The sequence below is a fragment of the Centruroides sculpturatus genome, unplaced genomic scaffold, assembly GCF_000671375.1.
Source record: "Centruroides sculpturatus isolate CEXI.00-Female unplaced genomic scaffold, Cexi_2.0 scaffold479, whole genome shotgun sequence".
Lineage (NCBI taxonomy): Eukaryota > Metazoa > Arthropoda > Arachnida > Scorpiones > Buthidae > Centruroides > Centruroides sculpturatus.
In genome coordinates this window covers 22,570-37,815 of record NW_019384896.1, presented here as the reverse complement: position 1 = coordinate 37,815, position 15,246 = coordinate 22,570, and the positions used below count along the sequence as shown (strand labels likewise).

The following is a 15,246-nucleotide window of genomic DNA, read 5'->3' as shown; positions in this document are numbered from 1 at the left end:
AGGACGAAGGAAAACATCGATCAAAACGTGGCGCAACGGGTATTAATGCTAAGAAATTTGGCCACACACGTGCCTGTCAATCTAACAAAAACATCAACAAAACTCACCATCTTTGTCATAATGACTCCAGACATCCATGAATTGAGTAGCTGTCAAATTTTTCAGTTCGCGGGTATTTTTGTCACGGAATTGTCGCATGAAATTGCTCGAATTTTGCTCCTGTCTTTCATTATCGCTGTCGTCCATGGTGATCATACAGACTGATCGGGAGCTGTCTTAGTTTCGTTGGAAGGTTGTGGAGTGGATACGGGAGCTATGAGATCTGCGCATGCTGTAACGTCACCTATTAACACACCTGCTGCGGACGGCGCGCGCAGCTTTTGTTTGATCCCTTTTTCTATGACGTCTGATTCTCGTATTGACTAAAGAACAAATTACGTTTATTCTACTTAAAAATATAAAGGTTGAATTTTGGATAATTTTATTTTACACAATTAGGAAATGACTGACAGCAAAACATATCCACACTCCCTATTTAACAAAAACCCCAACAGTATAATTAAAACTGACAAAAAATATATATAAAAAAAATGTGTACATTTTGTATAAAATAGGGAAACTTCCTAAATTTTATACATTTAGGTTTTTCACCTTAATTCTTTTAGGATTTATTAATTAAAATAATAAATAAACAATAAATTTCCAGCTTACTAAACCTCCATATTTTGATAGGAAAAAATTTTAATCATGAGAAGAAAATTATTNTGTGTTAAGGACGAAATGTGAAGACATATTTTTCAATTAGAATTATTTTCTACGTAATGCGGTAATTCCGACAGAGAATTTACAATATAGACTAACAAGGAAAAGACCAAAAATGGAAAGGCGCTTTTTGAGTAGGACAATAATAGTGTTACTATTGGATGAAGGTGATAAAGAGAAACGTCATCTGTTATGGTAGTCATAAAATGTTAAAGAAAAAATGCACATAGAATATCGAACCTTTTTCAGAGAAAACGAAATTTTCTCCGAAGAAAAGTTTTTCCTGTATTTTAGAATGTGTGAGTATGATTTCAGTGTTCTAATGGGAAAAATAAAAACTTCGCTCAAGAAAGACTTTCGGAATTCATTACTTATTTCATCATTTTATAATACTGTCGCGTCTCAGATGAGATTGCTACTCAAAAGTCCGAGTGTGATTCAGACTATCCAGCCGTCTCCGTTCGTGTTTGTTCCAACAGGTTCAGAACCTCGGGCACGTATCGTTTCAGACAACGTTCTAGCGAAGAATGTCGAAAGCACCTTGTCTGTACCGGTACCTGTCTGAACGGAACCGACACCCACCAGTAACGAGTGGATAAAACTACCGAACGCTGATAGTTGGTCTTGGGTTCCCACTTGGCCACGTGGAGTTTTTCACATTTTCTTCACGTTTGTAATACCTAAATGAGGTCCAGTTTTCCATAAAAGACCTCCCGGGAATTTCCCTCGGCAGATCGCCCATGTGTCGCGTTGCCGTATACGAATAAAATTAAAACCAAACCTGAACGGAACCGCTCCGCTTTGTCAAACGGTTTTAAATGTAAGTGTTTATATAATCTTTACCTGATCCCTCAATATCCGGCCGGTTTTTTTTTCCATTTTTTTGTGGTACAAACGTTGGAAGAATGTCTATGCCTACAGGCGCCTGTTGTAACACTTCCGACTGTACTGTACCAACACTAAGCGTCGTATAGTATGGTCAAGCAGTGACTGCAATTCTATTTCTTCAGGGAATTCGGCGATTTCAATTTTGTCCGGATAGCATCGCTTTTTTGTCTCCAAAAGCTCGTGATAATTTGGGAAAAATAGCAGCGTAGTTGACGGCCGGATGGCCGAGCGTTCAAAATGGCAGCCTACCGCTCTGGGAGATCCGGGATCGAATCCGCACGGGTCGAAAAATCCCCAAGAATTTTTCGGGGAGTGGTCCGTCCGGATATGTCGGGCTCCGGAGGCCTCATTGTGGGCCTGGCCGAACCCATAATGGGCTTGCTACAAAGAGGCCCTCTTAGTGTTCACAGCGGAAAGAGTTTTAAAAAAGAAATAATATTTTTGGCATATATTAATTATCGCAATGTTATAATAATAAATATAAAATTATAAAATTAAATTTTGTGTTTGATACTTTTTCTGACCGAAGTTTCATAAATGACGTTTGTTGGCGCTGTAGTAAGCCGTCGATGGAGGAGTTTGTGTGTGTTCGATATCACCGAATGTAAATATGAACGAATTTCATTTTTCCGGATTAACGTCCCAAAGCAATATTTACGGATTAACGACTCTAACTACTTCGGACGGATTAAGTAAAGTATTAATTGCATCTCGAAAAAGAAAAGTATATTGCATAGAATATACGAAAAACGAAGTGTCTACAATCCCTTCTACCACAGAAGTACAGTTTACGTATATTCCGGGAGGAGCAGAAATAATTTCTATCGATGCGTTCAATAAATCGACTGAGAATCACGATTTCTTAGTAGGAATCACTTTCGTCAAGTTAGGAGAACAATTCGATTCTTCTGCACCCGTCAGCACTTTCTTCAATATATATTCCGAATGGCAACCGGTTACCGAATGCAATTTAGATAACATTGCTCAGGGGTGCTTTAGTTTGACACTCAATTTTATTCCCTATCATCTTACGCATGTTAAAGTTATAACAGAAAATAATGAAGAAATTGTGTGGCTTCTGAGCGGCGGAGATTGCAAAGTTCACGTATATAAAGAGGATAAGTCGCACCAGTGTTTCTGCGAAGAGCCTCCGAATCTCTTTCCCGAATTTGATAATTTGTCCGGCATCGTGCAATGGATGGATCAGTTGAAGAAAACCAAATAAAGAATAGAAGTAATTTTTTTGTGGCAAACTCTAATACTGTGCAATTTTAGTGTGTAAATATTTATAAAATCTGCTTAATTGGCAAGCATTTTGTTACCAATAGCCCAATTATATCTGTACAAATCGTACTTTATAAATGCAAGAGACTCCATTTCCTACTTTTCACTATGAAACGAAGACGACGATCCCAGATGAATATTGTAATAAATCACAAAGTGCCAAAGAGTGATTTACTCAGAAAATTTTAACTCATAAAAAAAAAAATGTTAAAAATAATACTCAAAGTTAAATTTATTAGAAAACCGCTATTGATAATTAATCAGAATTTTCTAGGAATATTTTCGTGTTGTTTCTTCATTATCGAATTTATCTGTAAGAAGAGTAGAATTTATATTTTTTACTGTTTGTATTATAAGTATATGTTTAGTTGTGTAAAGAAGAGAAGAGTAGTGTCGTAAATCGATTTATGTTGTCACTTGGTTCGAGCTTAAAAAGTATATTTTATCGATTTTTTTGTTGAACTTCCCAACCTCGTCGACTGCCAAAAAAATAAAAAAAAAAAAATATGGTTGCGCCGCGAGGTTTTCCCGTTCGTGCCACATTATTCTTTTATATATGAAACGATTGTATAATGTGTAGGTATTTTATAACTATTATCTTTGTATTGTGGGGGAAAACAAAAAAAAAAAATCTGTAATATAGCGAATATATCCATAAATTTGTTATATAAATCGTAATTTGTTATGCTTTGTTTTCCTTTTGAATCTGTTCTGTCATTTTTCTACATTTGTTTCTACCTTTGTAAGTAGTACATTCGTATTAATTATGCCAATAAAAAATAGTTAAACAAATTTTATGTATGATGATGTAAACGTTTAAATGCCACGAGTTAGTGTGGTTATAGTCCCAATTTTTGACGTAATATATAGCTTTAAAATAGATCGTCAATAAAAAAGAAATACATTTAAAAAAACGGTTATCGTGTTCTCGGAGATTAAAAATCCAGCAACGAGTTGCTTAACTTTCCCGGCAACATCTGGTGGTGCGATCTGTTATCATAGTTAAAAATATAAAATGGCAAAAGGGTTAATTTTGAGGATAGGGATAGGTTATATATATATATATATATATATATAAAACACATTGTAAATGCTAACAAGTAAAATCGTTAAGTCTGACCCTACTGGAGATACACACGACCTCCTTTATCTTCCTCGACCTTTCGCCATACTTTCCCTCTGTTAACAGCCAGGAAAGTAAAAATGACGTCGTGTGATTCGTCTAAAGGGGCGAAAAAAAAAGTGTTTTGAGGAAAATATTTTTTTTAATATATATAACATTGGTTTGAGACCCCAGGCAATTGTCCTTTTTGCCCAAGGAATAACGCACAACTGTTTCCCAGGTGTGTTAAGGACGAAATGTGAAGACATATTTTTCAATTAGAATTATTTTCTACGTAATGCGGTAATTCCGACAGAGAATTTACAATATAGACTAACAAGGAAAAGACCAAAAATGGAAAGGCGCTTTTTGAGTAGGACAATAATAGTGTTACTATTGGATGAAGGTGATAAAGAGAAACGTCATCTGTTATGGTAGTCATAAAATGTTAAAGAAAAAATGCACATAGAATATCGAACCTTTTTCAGAGAAAACGAAATTTTCTCCGAAGAAAAGTTTTTCCTGTATTTTAGAATGTGTGAGTATGATTTCAGTGTTCTAATGGGAAAAATAAAAACTTCGCTCAAGAAAGACTTTCGGAATTCATTACTTATTTCATCATTTTATAATACTGTCGCGTCTCAGATGAGATTGCTACTCAAAAGTCCGAGTGTGATTCAGACTATCCAGCCGTCTCCGTTCGTGTTTGTTCCAACAGGTTCAGAACCTCGGGCACGTATCGTTTCAGACAACGTTCTAGCGAAGAATGTCGAAAGCACCTTGTCTGTACCGGTACCTGTCTGAACGGAACCGACACCCACCAGTAACGAGTGGATAAAACTACCGAACGCTGATAGTTGGTCTTGGGTTCCCACTTGGCCACGTGGAGTTTTTCACATTTTCTTCACGTTTGTAATACCTAAATGAGGTCCAGTTTTCCATAAAAGACCTCCCGGGAATTTCCCTCGGCAGATCGCCCATGTGTCGCGTTGCCGTATACGAATAAAATTAAAACCAAACCTGAACGGAACCGCTCCGCTTTGTCAAACGGTTTTAAATGTAAGTGTTTATATAATCTTTACCTGATCCCTCAATATCCGGCCGGTTTTTTTTTCCATTTTTTTGTGGTACAAACGTTGGAAGAATGTCTATGCCTACAGGCGCCTGTTGTAACACTTCCGACTGTACTGTACCAACACTAAGCGTCGTATAGTATGGTCAAGCAGTGACTGCAATTCTATTTCTTCAGGGAATTCGGCGATTTCAATTTTGTCCGGATAGCATCGCTTTTTTGTCTCCAAAAGCTCGTGATAATTTGGGAAAAATAGCAGCGTAGTTGACGGCCGGATGGCCGAGCGTTCAAAATGGCAGCCTACCGCTCTGGGAGATCCGGGATCGAATCCGCACGGGTCGAAAAATCCCCAAGAATTTTTCGGGGAGTGGTCCGTCCGGATATGTCGGGCTCCGGAGGCCTCATTGTGGGCCTGGCCGAACCCATAATGGGCTTGCTACAAAGAGGCCCTCTTAGTGTTCACAGCGGAAAGAGTTTTAAAAAAGAAATAATATTTTTGGCATATATTAATTATCGCAATGTTATAATAATAAATATAAAATTATAAAATTAAATTTTGTGTTTGATACTTTTTCTGACCGAAGTTTCATAAATGACGTTTGTTGGCGCTGTAGTAAGCCGTCGATGGAGGAGTTTGTGTGTGTTCGATATCACCGAATGTAAATATGAACGAATTTCATTTTTCCGGATTAACGTCCCAAAGCAATATTTACGGATTAACGACTCTAACTACTTCGGACGGATTAAGTAAAGTATTAATTGCATCTCGAAAAAGAAAAGTATATTGCATAGAATATACGAAAAACGAAGTGTCTACAATCCCTTCTACCACAGAAGTACAGTTTACGTATATTCCGGGAGGAGCAGAAATAATTTCTATCGATGCGTTCAATAAATCGACTGAGAATCACGATTTCTTAGTAGGAATCACTTTCGTCAAGTTAGGAGAACAATTCGATTCTTCTGCACCCGTCAGCACTTTCTTCAATATATATTCCGAATGGCAACCGGTTACCGAATGCAATTTAGATAACATTGCTCAGGGGTGCTTTAGTTTGACACTCAATTTTATTCCCTATCATCTTACGCATGTTAAAGTTATAACAGAAAATAATGAAGAAATTGTGTGGCTTCTGAGCGGCGGAGATTGCAAAGTTCACGTATATAAAGAGGATAAGTCGCACCAGTGTTTCTGCGAAGAGCCTCCGAATCTCTTTCCCGAATTTGATAATTTGTCCGGCATCGTGCAATGGATGGATTTCGTGCATCTGCAAAATAGAAGAGTTTCGGCGTACGGAACTCAGGAAGGTTTGGTCGGCGTTAACGTGGTCGCTCTTATTTCGGATTATGCGAAACTGGAATCGTCTTACGTCGTCAAACACGATCTTCCCGTATCCGTGGTACGTCTGTTTACGGACGAGACGGACGTAAAATTGCCGACCTTTTTGAGAAGGGAAGAAACCTCCGAAGCGGACCGAGTTCTTCCCGGCGTTCACCTTGCGGTGGGTGGCACGTTAGAATTATCTGTTGTTTATAAAGACGTACTCTCCGACGGTCTCGATCGTCAGTTTCCTTTACCCACTAGTGATTGCTTTGATTGTGTGACCACGGTTTGTGTTGCGGATGTAGATATGGATGGAAACAATGAAATTCTTATCGGTACGTACGGACAAGAACTACTTTGTTATAAATGGATTAATTCGGAATATGTCTTTCAATGGAATCACTCTTTCCCTTATCCAATATTATCTATTGCATATGTGGATATTATAGGAGATGGCATTAAAGAAATATTAGTATTATCCACAAAAGGTGTACATATTATGCAACACGATCTTCAAAAGGCACTTCAGTTATGTATAAAAAGAATGCAGTCTTTTTTTGAAGAACGTGCGACATTAGCTACATAATATTTTATTAATGTTTTAGATTAAAAAGTTATTTAATATTAAAAGTTCATTTTCTGTTATCTTTTCATTAATATTGAAAGTATTATTAGAAGGAACATGAAATTTAGGAGTTAAAACTAATTTTCATTTACAGGGTGATTCAAAAGGTCTTAGACAAGCTTTAAAGGTAGCCATTATTACATTGCTGGCACTTGCAGCCGTATGTTCCTGTGTTCTAATATGTATACTTTGTGTATCCCTTTCTATGTTATTTTTCTTGTACTTCTATCAACTCTGGGTGGTGTTTGTGTTCCTAGGTAAAAAAAATGTTTTTGTATTCCCAACTTACCTTTAGTTTGTCTGACCTTTTGAATCACACCATATTTTCAGAATATTTAATGATTTTTCAGAATCAAAGAAACAAGAATTCTTTAAAATTCTGAATTTGTATACATTATTAAAATGCTCAAGTTTGGAAATGAAATGAAAAATATAAATTTGGTATGATTTTGAGTTTATACTTCATTATATTATTTACATATACAAAAATAAATTGATGTTAAGTTGACATGTAAATATATCCATTTCATAACTGGATTGTTTATAAAGATTATGCTGCAAAAACATATCTGATAGCATAGTCATCCAATAAGACAAATTAGAAATAGTTAAGAGCATTTAAAAATGTTTTCAAATAAGTTTGTTTACATAATTTTTAAGAAATATTACTTTATATGAAATAATAGCATATATATTGCAACATTAATCATTATATATTGATAACAAGATGTTTTTGATAAAATATACTTAGATAACTAATGAATTTGCTTCATGCACCACAATTTTAACAAGGATTATCTTAAGAAAGGACTGCTCTGTTCAGAAAAAACAAAACTTTATTCCCTACCAATGTAAGTATTGATTTTACATCATACATATGCAAATAAATATGTTCCATAAATTGTTTCTGAAAACAAACTTGAATTACATTAGAAAAACAAATTCAATGTTCTCAAGTTCAAATTTAAACCAATATGATCTCTCATATTACACAAATATAATCTGATTGTTGTCATAAAATATTCAAATATTCTATCAACATTATAATGTTTATAATGTTAAAAACTTAGATATGTGAACTATAAATTGTTTTAAAATTATATGGGAAAATTTTAAAGAAATTTATATCATGATTAAATCTTTTAAATTTTTGATCAATATGCAATTTATATAATTATACTACAGGTATATATACATACATAACACAATAAAATGGCAATAAGGATTAACTAGCCATTATAATTCCTTTGCTGAATTAATCAATGCACCTTTAACAGTGGGTAAAGTTTAAGGAATGCCAACACTTCAACCCAGTTAATGGGCCATCTTCAAGCACAGTTGAAAGTGGAATTTATTCCAATTTCAACTGTCTGTGCTTTAAGATAGACCATTAACTGGGTTGAAATATTAGAATTCCTTAAACTTCACCCACTGTTAAAAGTGCAAATTATTCAATAAAATTACAATTTTGATTTAAATTCACTATTTTAAAATATAAATTGCTTTTAATTTCAAAATGTAAAGCTATTTATTATAATTAGAATAATTTATATAAATGAATTTACACAAATTATACTTAACTGTAAGCATATTTATATTTCATATAACAATCAAAACTATTATACATTTATATAATAGATGCAAAATATCAAATTCATAATGCCAAAGCCATATTACAAAACATTTTATGTACTGTATATCTTCATCAGTCTGAATGATGAAAAACTAATTTTAATAAAATCTATTCAAGAATTTAATAATAATTTTATTTGCTCATTATTAATGATTTCTAGTCCAATGAGTGCAACTAATGCAGCACCTTGTTCAGCCATTCTCTTATTTTTCTCCAAACAACTGCTAGAATACATTTTATTATTGACAGTAACAATGGATTTAAAACTTTTCTCTATTTGAAACGTTTGATAATTTGGTTGTTTAATATTATTTTTTCTGGTCCAATTACACAAAACAGTTTTCGGTAAGTCGGCCTTTCCAAAGACACTTTTAATGAATTTTGCATCGGTTTCCCAAATTTCGTTATTTTCTAATTTACGTCTCTTGAGATGCAAGCCAAAGTTACAATCCGCATGTAGTCTTTTCAAATTCATCGAAATTGTTTTAAAGTCGTCCTGTTTTTTAACGTAATAATCACCCATATTCCAGAGATCACAGATATCTTTCATAAGTTGAGCATTCAATAACGCTCTGCCGCACGGCGTATCCTGAAGAGAACCTAACATTTGCTGAATACAATATTTCGTGTTTGTCGTATTATTATTATAATCTATTGCAAATTTTAAATACGACCTAATAACAACATCCAACGGTAACAGACCGTCTTTACGGAATATAGAACAATTTTTTTCCACCTGGCGGGCGAGCATGACCGAACTCGCCCCGGTCTCCGTTCTAAATCTCTCGACGTCTTCGTAACAAGTAATTTCGCCCGAACCGCCGTTGGCTATCACGGGGACGTCGACGGACCGGACGACGGCTTTGATAAAGTGATTTCGATTGCGGTGCTGGGGACGTTCTTCTTTCGTCCTGCCGTGAACGGCCAAAGCGGACACTCCCGTACTTTCTATCAGTTTGGCCAATTCGACGGTGTCTTCCACGGTATCTAAAACTCTGATCTTACAGGTTATCGGACACGACAGCTCTTTCACCAGAGTAGTCAAAATCTGGTTTATCTTCTCCGGTTGAGTTAACAGAGCGGCTCCCATTCCACCTTTCAGGGAAAATTCTTTTGGACATCCCATGTTAATATCTATGCCAGCAACATCTTTTTCAACCATTTTGGCCACACGGAGACATCTTTCTGGATCACAAGTACCAATCTGCAGTATAATTCTTTCCCTTTCCTTTTTACATGTCCTGAAAACCACATTTTGATCTTCGTCTACAAAATCAACAGTATCCAATATAGCATTTTCTATTCTTTTACATCTAAGCATCCGATAATCGATCAACTCTTCGCTATAAACTAAATCAGCTCCATACTCAAGCGCTAGGAGCCGCGTGGGAAGGGTTCCTATGCGAACCATAGGAGCCATAATCAGTTTATTACTGTAATCTACAACTACCTCTTTCATTCTGTAAGATTTTTACACGCCTACTAATTTTCATTTGACTACACCTTCGTTAACACGGTCAAAGAAAAGTTTTCCGTACAACACAACATCGCTACGACTCATTCTTCTACATTGCATCATTTTCCACCTGGTGTCATTTTACAAAACAAATAATTTATGTAACAAAAATCGATTTTATAAAATAATAATCGATTATAAATTTAAATTAATACGTAATATTGAAAATATAAATAATTTTTAAACGTTTCAATTTGTTAAAGAATAAATATAAATCGGCGTTGTAATCGTGCCAGGGTGTACGAGGCCGGCGCGCCGCCATTATATTTTGCTTTGTTTGTAATAAGGAGATACCCTTGTACTTTGTGAAAACCTGTGTTGACTTTAGACTATATACATCGGTCAAAAACTGAGATAATTACTTCTTGCACAGTTTTTGCGCTGGTTACGAATATATGTTTTTTTTTTTTTTTTTTTTTGGCGTATTCGAGCTATTTTGAGGATACTGCACCACAAAGTCGCGCTTTGCCCATACAAAACACCATCCGTTACCGAAAGTACAAATTTCATATCTTTATAAAAATCGTCCACAACACTATTACCATATTACTACAAAACAATAAATACTGTAAATAAATAAAAGAAAGAAAGAAAAAACAGATTTTTCTTGTAATCTTGAAACCAACATCATCTTTTATAACGATTAGCAAGCAGTTAAGGGCCTCGGATACGCACAAATGCTTGCTCAATACCTGTGTCGCACTCAAGATTTAATCTTGGGAGGAGCCGACTTGAACGAGTAAAAACATTTTTAATGTCATTTCAATAAATTCCCAGCTTATGTGACTGCTAATTCATAAGTGTATAGAAAAGACATGACACAATATAANATTAAACTTATAATTTATTTAAATATTAAGAATATTATTATTGGAATATAATTTTTTATTTCATCATCATTATTATTATTTCAGATATTAGCAATTTATAGCAAACTGATGCATGAATGTTGGCATCAGAATCCAGCTGTACGTCTGACGGCATTACGATTGAAGAAAACTCTCTCCAAATTACAAAGCATTCATCACATCAAAATAGTCTGATTCAGAATTAAAGACTGTTGGAATATAATCAGTCTATGGAGACAAAATGTGCTGCCTTTATACTGCCTCATCTGATAAAATGGCAGCTGCTTCCTACAGAAATAATCTTCCCACTAATCCTGACTCAAGGATTGAACAACTGAATATTTGTTGTGAAAAACATGTTCAAAACTCCAATATATATATACAACAGTACTTATTGCTAACCAGTGTAAAGAATATTATACAAGTTTCCAACAAAAATATCATATTTTTGGCCCGAAACTTTTTATGATATTTATTGCCTGCTGCAACAACACTAAGTACAAATATTACTGCAGGCAGTTATTAATTTAACTGAAGAAAACAAATAGTTTGTCAAACAAAATTTTCTAAGCATGTATCAGAATCCAGGGACAGAACACGAAGATACAAAGAGTTGAATTGGTATAATTATTGAGCTAAGATTATCAGCAGGAAAGACAGTAATTATTGGTATTTGTGATTACATACATTTTTATATCCTAATGCCTAAATAAGTTATTTGGCTTTTGTAGGAGGTTTTTTTTAATTAGATCTGAACAGTTGATAGTTTAAAATTAGAGAGACAATATATTCATATATTACATTTAGTAATTTGTTAATAAGTATATACGTGTGTGTATATAAATATATATATATAGATATGAATAGCCTTAAGTTTTTATTTTTCAAGTATTTTTATTTACAAGTTCCCAATATTTTAGAGAATAGATGGTAAGATTATTATTTATCCATAATAATTAACTAAATTTACTCTTCACACTAATAACAATAATAAATGTTTGTTCATAAACATTTAGACTGCATAATATCATCTTTGTAAATTAAGAAATAAAAAAAGTTATAGATGCTATAAAATTTTAATTGCCATGGATATTGTGAAAAGTATATTTAGTTATTTTAGATAATAATCCATAAAAAATTTATTACTTTATAAAATGGAAATTGCATTTTGTAATTTCAATCGAGAATAAAATGCAATATCCGTTTTCAGAATAAAGCCAGTTATTATTTAAGAGTATGTGAATTCTTTTGACTATTTAATTCTAAAAATTAAGTATTAGTTGCATTAAAATTGCTTGTTTTCTAAGTAGAAGTGTCAGTATATATTAAGGAGTATATATTTAAATAACAACACACCTACACAAATTTTTCCCAGTTTATAACTACACTACCTCCTCTTTAATTATCTATTTTGTCAAAATAGGTGATGTGCCTTAATCATGTTCTGACACTGCCTGCTTAACAAAAATTTCATTTCATAAACATTATCTAAAGAAGATAACTTCAACCAGCCAGTAATAACGGCTCTAAAATAAATGCTTCCCTTTTATTTTGAATTGCTTTTAATGTTTTTAAGTACTGAATTCTGAAGTAGAATAATAAATTACTAAACATAAATTGTTTTTAATTAGATGTAATCTACTTTTAGCTATTTCTAATGTAAAAATCTGTCTTTCCCAATATATGATTTCCACATTCCTAAATTAATAATTTTTCCATATATTGTACCATTTGTCTTCTGTTAATGAAAGCAGTTTATACTTAACTTGTTATAAAATATTTTATATTTTGATTAATATAATATGCTTTTTGAAAGTTAAAATTTTTTCACATTCCTGTGACAGTTGATTTAATTAATAATTTACACATACTTTTGTACATATATTTAATATTTGTTTAATATATGTACAACTAATTTGTTACGTGCGTTTACTGTTGAAAATAAGTTTTTTTTTTATAATTTTAACCTAGTGCCATATAAATTTTAAATTTCCCATAAAAAATGCAATTGGCCAGCTCAGTGTTTTGAAGACAGATTTTTTTATTATTGTTTTATTTGAATTTTAGTTAGTTTTTTTAACTACAGCTCAAAAACTTGATTTGAAAAGTGGGCAAAGATCTTTAAAGGAAATTAAATAAATACTGATTCAGTTAAATTTTTTCTTACCTCATATCCCATCTACAGTTGAAGAAAACCAAATAAAGAATAGAAGTAATTTTTTTGTGGCAAACTCTAATACTGTGCAATTTTAGTGTGTAAATATTTATAAAATCTGCTTAATTGGCAAGCATTTTGTTACCAATAGCCCAATTATATCTGTACAAATCGTACTTTATAAATGCAAGAGACTCCATTTCCTACTTTTCACTATGAAACGAAGACGACGATCCCAGATGAATATTGTAATAAATCACAAAGTGCCAAAGAGTGATTTACTCAGAAAATTTTAACTCATAAAAAAAAAAATGTTAAAAATAATACTCAAAGTTAAATTTATTAGAAAACCGCTATTGATAATTAATCAGAATTTTCTAGGAATATTTTCGTGTTGTTTCTTCATTATCGAATTTATCTGTAAGAAGAGTAGAATTTATATTTTTTACTGTTTGTATTATAAGTATATGTTTAGTTGTGTAAAGAAGAGAAGAGTAGTGTCGTAAATCGATTTATGTTGTCACTTGGTTCGAGCTTAAAAAGTATATTTTATCGATTTTTTTGTTGAACTTCCCAACCTCGTCGACTGCCAAAAAAATAAAAAAAAAAAAATATGGTTGCGCCGCGAGGTTTTCCCGTTCGTGCCACATTATTCTTTTATATATGAAACGATTGTATAATGTGTAGGTATTTTATAACTATTATCTTTGTATTGTGGGGGAAAACAAAAAAAAAAAAATCTGTAATATAGCGAATATATCCATAAATTTGTTATATAAATCGTAATTTGTTATGCTTTGTTTTCCTTTTGAATCTGTTCTGTCATTTTTCTACATTTGTTTCTACCTTTGTAAGTAGTACATTCGTATTAATTATGCCAATAAAAAATAGTTAAACAAATTTTATGTATGATGATGTAAACGTTTAAATGCCACGAGTTAGTGTGGTTATAGTCCCAATTTTTGACGTAATATATAGCTTTAAAATAGATCGTCAATAAAAAAGAAATACATTTAAAAAAACGGTTATCGTGTTCTCGGAGATTAAAAATCCAGCAACGAGTTGCTTAACTTTCCCGGCAACATCTGGTGGTGCGATCTGTTATCATAGTTAAAAATATAAAATGGCAAAAGGGTTAATTTTGACGGTAGCGATGGGTTTTATTAAAAATTGTAAATCCTGATGACAATAGAAATAGTCTTTAACTTCGACCCGACCGGAAATACGCACGACCCCTGTTGTCTTCCAATTCTTTCGAACTTTAACACCCGAAACTTAACAGCACCAATCCCCTAATAAATATACATCCTTGCAAAATTTCAGAAATTTTTGACAAAAAATGGGAGTTATTCACCTGTAAACAGGGTAAACAATGCTGTGTCTTCCACACACACTAATATGCATACATACAGAAATAAAAAACATACATTTTGCACTTCTCGACGATTCAAGGTGTCACGATTCAAAAAATGTAAAAATCTTTGGGGGTTATTTTTCGACAGACTGCCATACTTTCTCTCTGTTGTATATAACAGCCGGAAAAGTAAAATATTTATTAATTTACTTATCGGTAATAACGATCGAAGTTTTTCTCATTTATCAATCAACATACGTTTCGAAGAAAACAATAGAAGTTTAACTTGTACGACTTTTCTATTATTATTTTCTGTTTAATATTAGAAGCATTCGCATTTTTAGTCATTTATTACTTATATATAGTTGTGTAGGATAATTAAGTAGTTTACCTGAAATTATATTAAATAGAAATTGTTTAAATTTGAATTCTATCTCTCATAAGTCTTTAATTTCGTGACCGATAGATATCATTCGACTTCCTGATGAAGCAACATTTTCACTTTCCTGTTGGCGTTTTTTAATAACGTAAATGTACTGCGCTTGCTTTCGTGAATTGTTTATCTGTTTACTTAGCAAATATTACTTGATGTCGAATAACTTTGGAAACGTCCAAAGTAGGCGACGTCATTTAAAAATGCATTGATTAATGTGTATATTTTTACAAAATCTCTCGGCCTGATC

The 15,246-nt window shown here is 33.0% G+C and overlaps 2 protein-coding genes and 1 pseudogene across 2 annotated transcripts; 2 read left to right on the top strand and 1 right to left on the bottom strand.

Annotated features, from left to right (window-relative positions):
- The first annotated feature begins 2,204 nt into the window (after window positions 1-2,204).
- On the top strand, window positions 2,205-2,875 carry LOC111631377 (KICSTOR complex protein kaptin-like). Its single transcript, XM_023375606.1, has one exon. The coding sequence runs from the start codon at window positions 2,261-2,263 to the stop codon at window positions 2,873-2,875; it is 615 nt and encodes a 204-aa protein (XP_023231374.1). The 5' UTR covers window positions 2,205-2,260.
- A 1,695-nt stretch (window positions 2,876-4,570) lies between these two features.
- LOC111631393 lies at window positions 4,571-7,417 on the top strand (annotated as a pseudogene).
- A 789-nt stretch (window positions 7,418-8,206) lies between these two features.
- On the bottom strand, window positions 8,207-10,294 carry LOC111631385 (tRNA-dihydrouridine(20) synthase [NAD(P)+]-like). Its single transcript, XM_023375618.1, has one exon. It carries the CDS (start codon window positions 10,147-10,149, stop codon window positions 8,803-8,805), a length of 1,347 nt encoding a protein of 448 aa, XP_023231386.1. The 5' UTR covers window positions 10,150-10,294; the 3' UTR covers window positions 8,207-8,802.
- Between the last annotated feature and the right edge of the window lie 4,952 nt (window positions 10,295-15,246).

What these genes read in the sequence shown, in the direction of transcription:
- LOC111631377 (XM_023375606.1), top strand. Translation starts at nt 2,261, where the DNA reads ATGAACGAATTTCATTTTTCCGGATTAACGTCCCAAAGCAATATTTAC.
- LOC111631385 (XM_023375618.1), bottom strand. Translation starts at nt 10,149, where the DNA reads ATGAAAGAGGTAGTTGTAGATTACAGTAATAAACTGATTATGGCTCCT.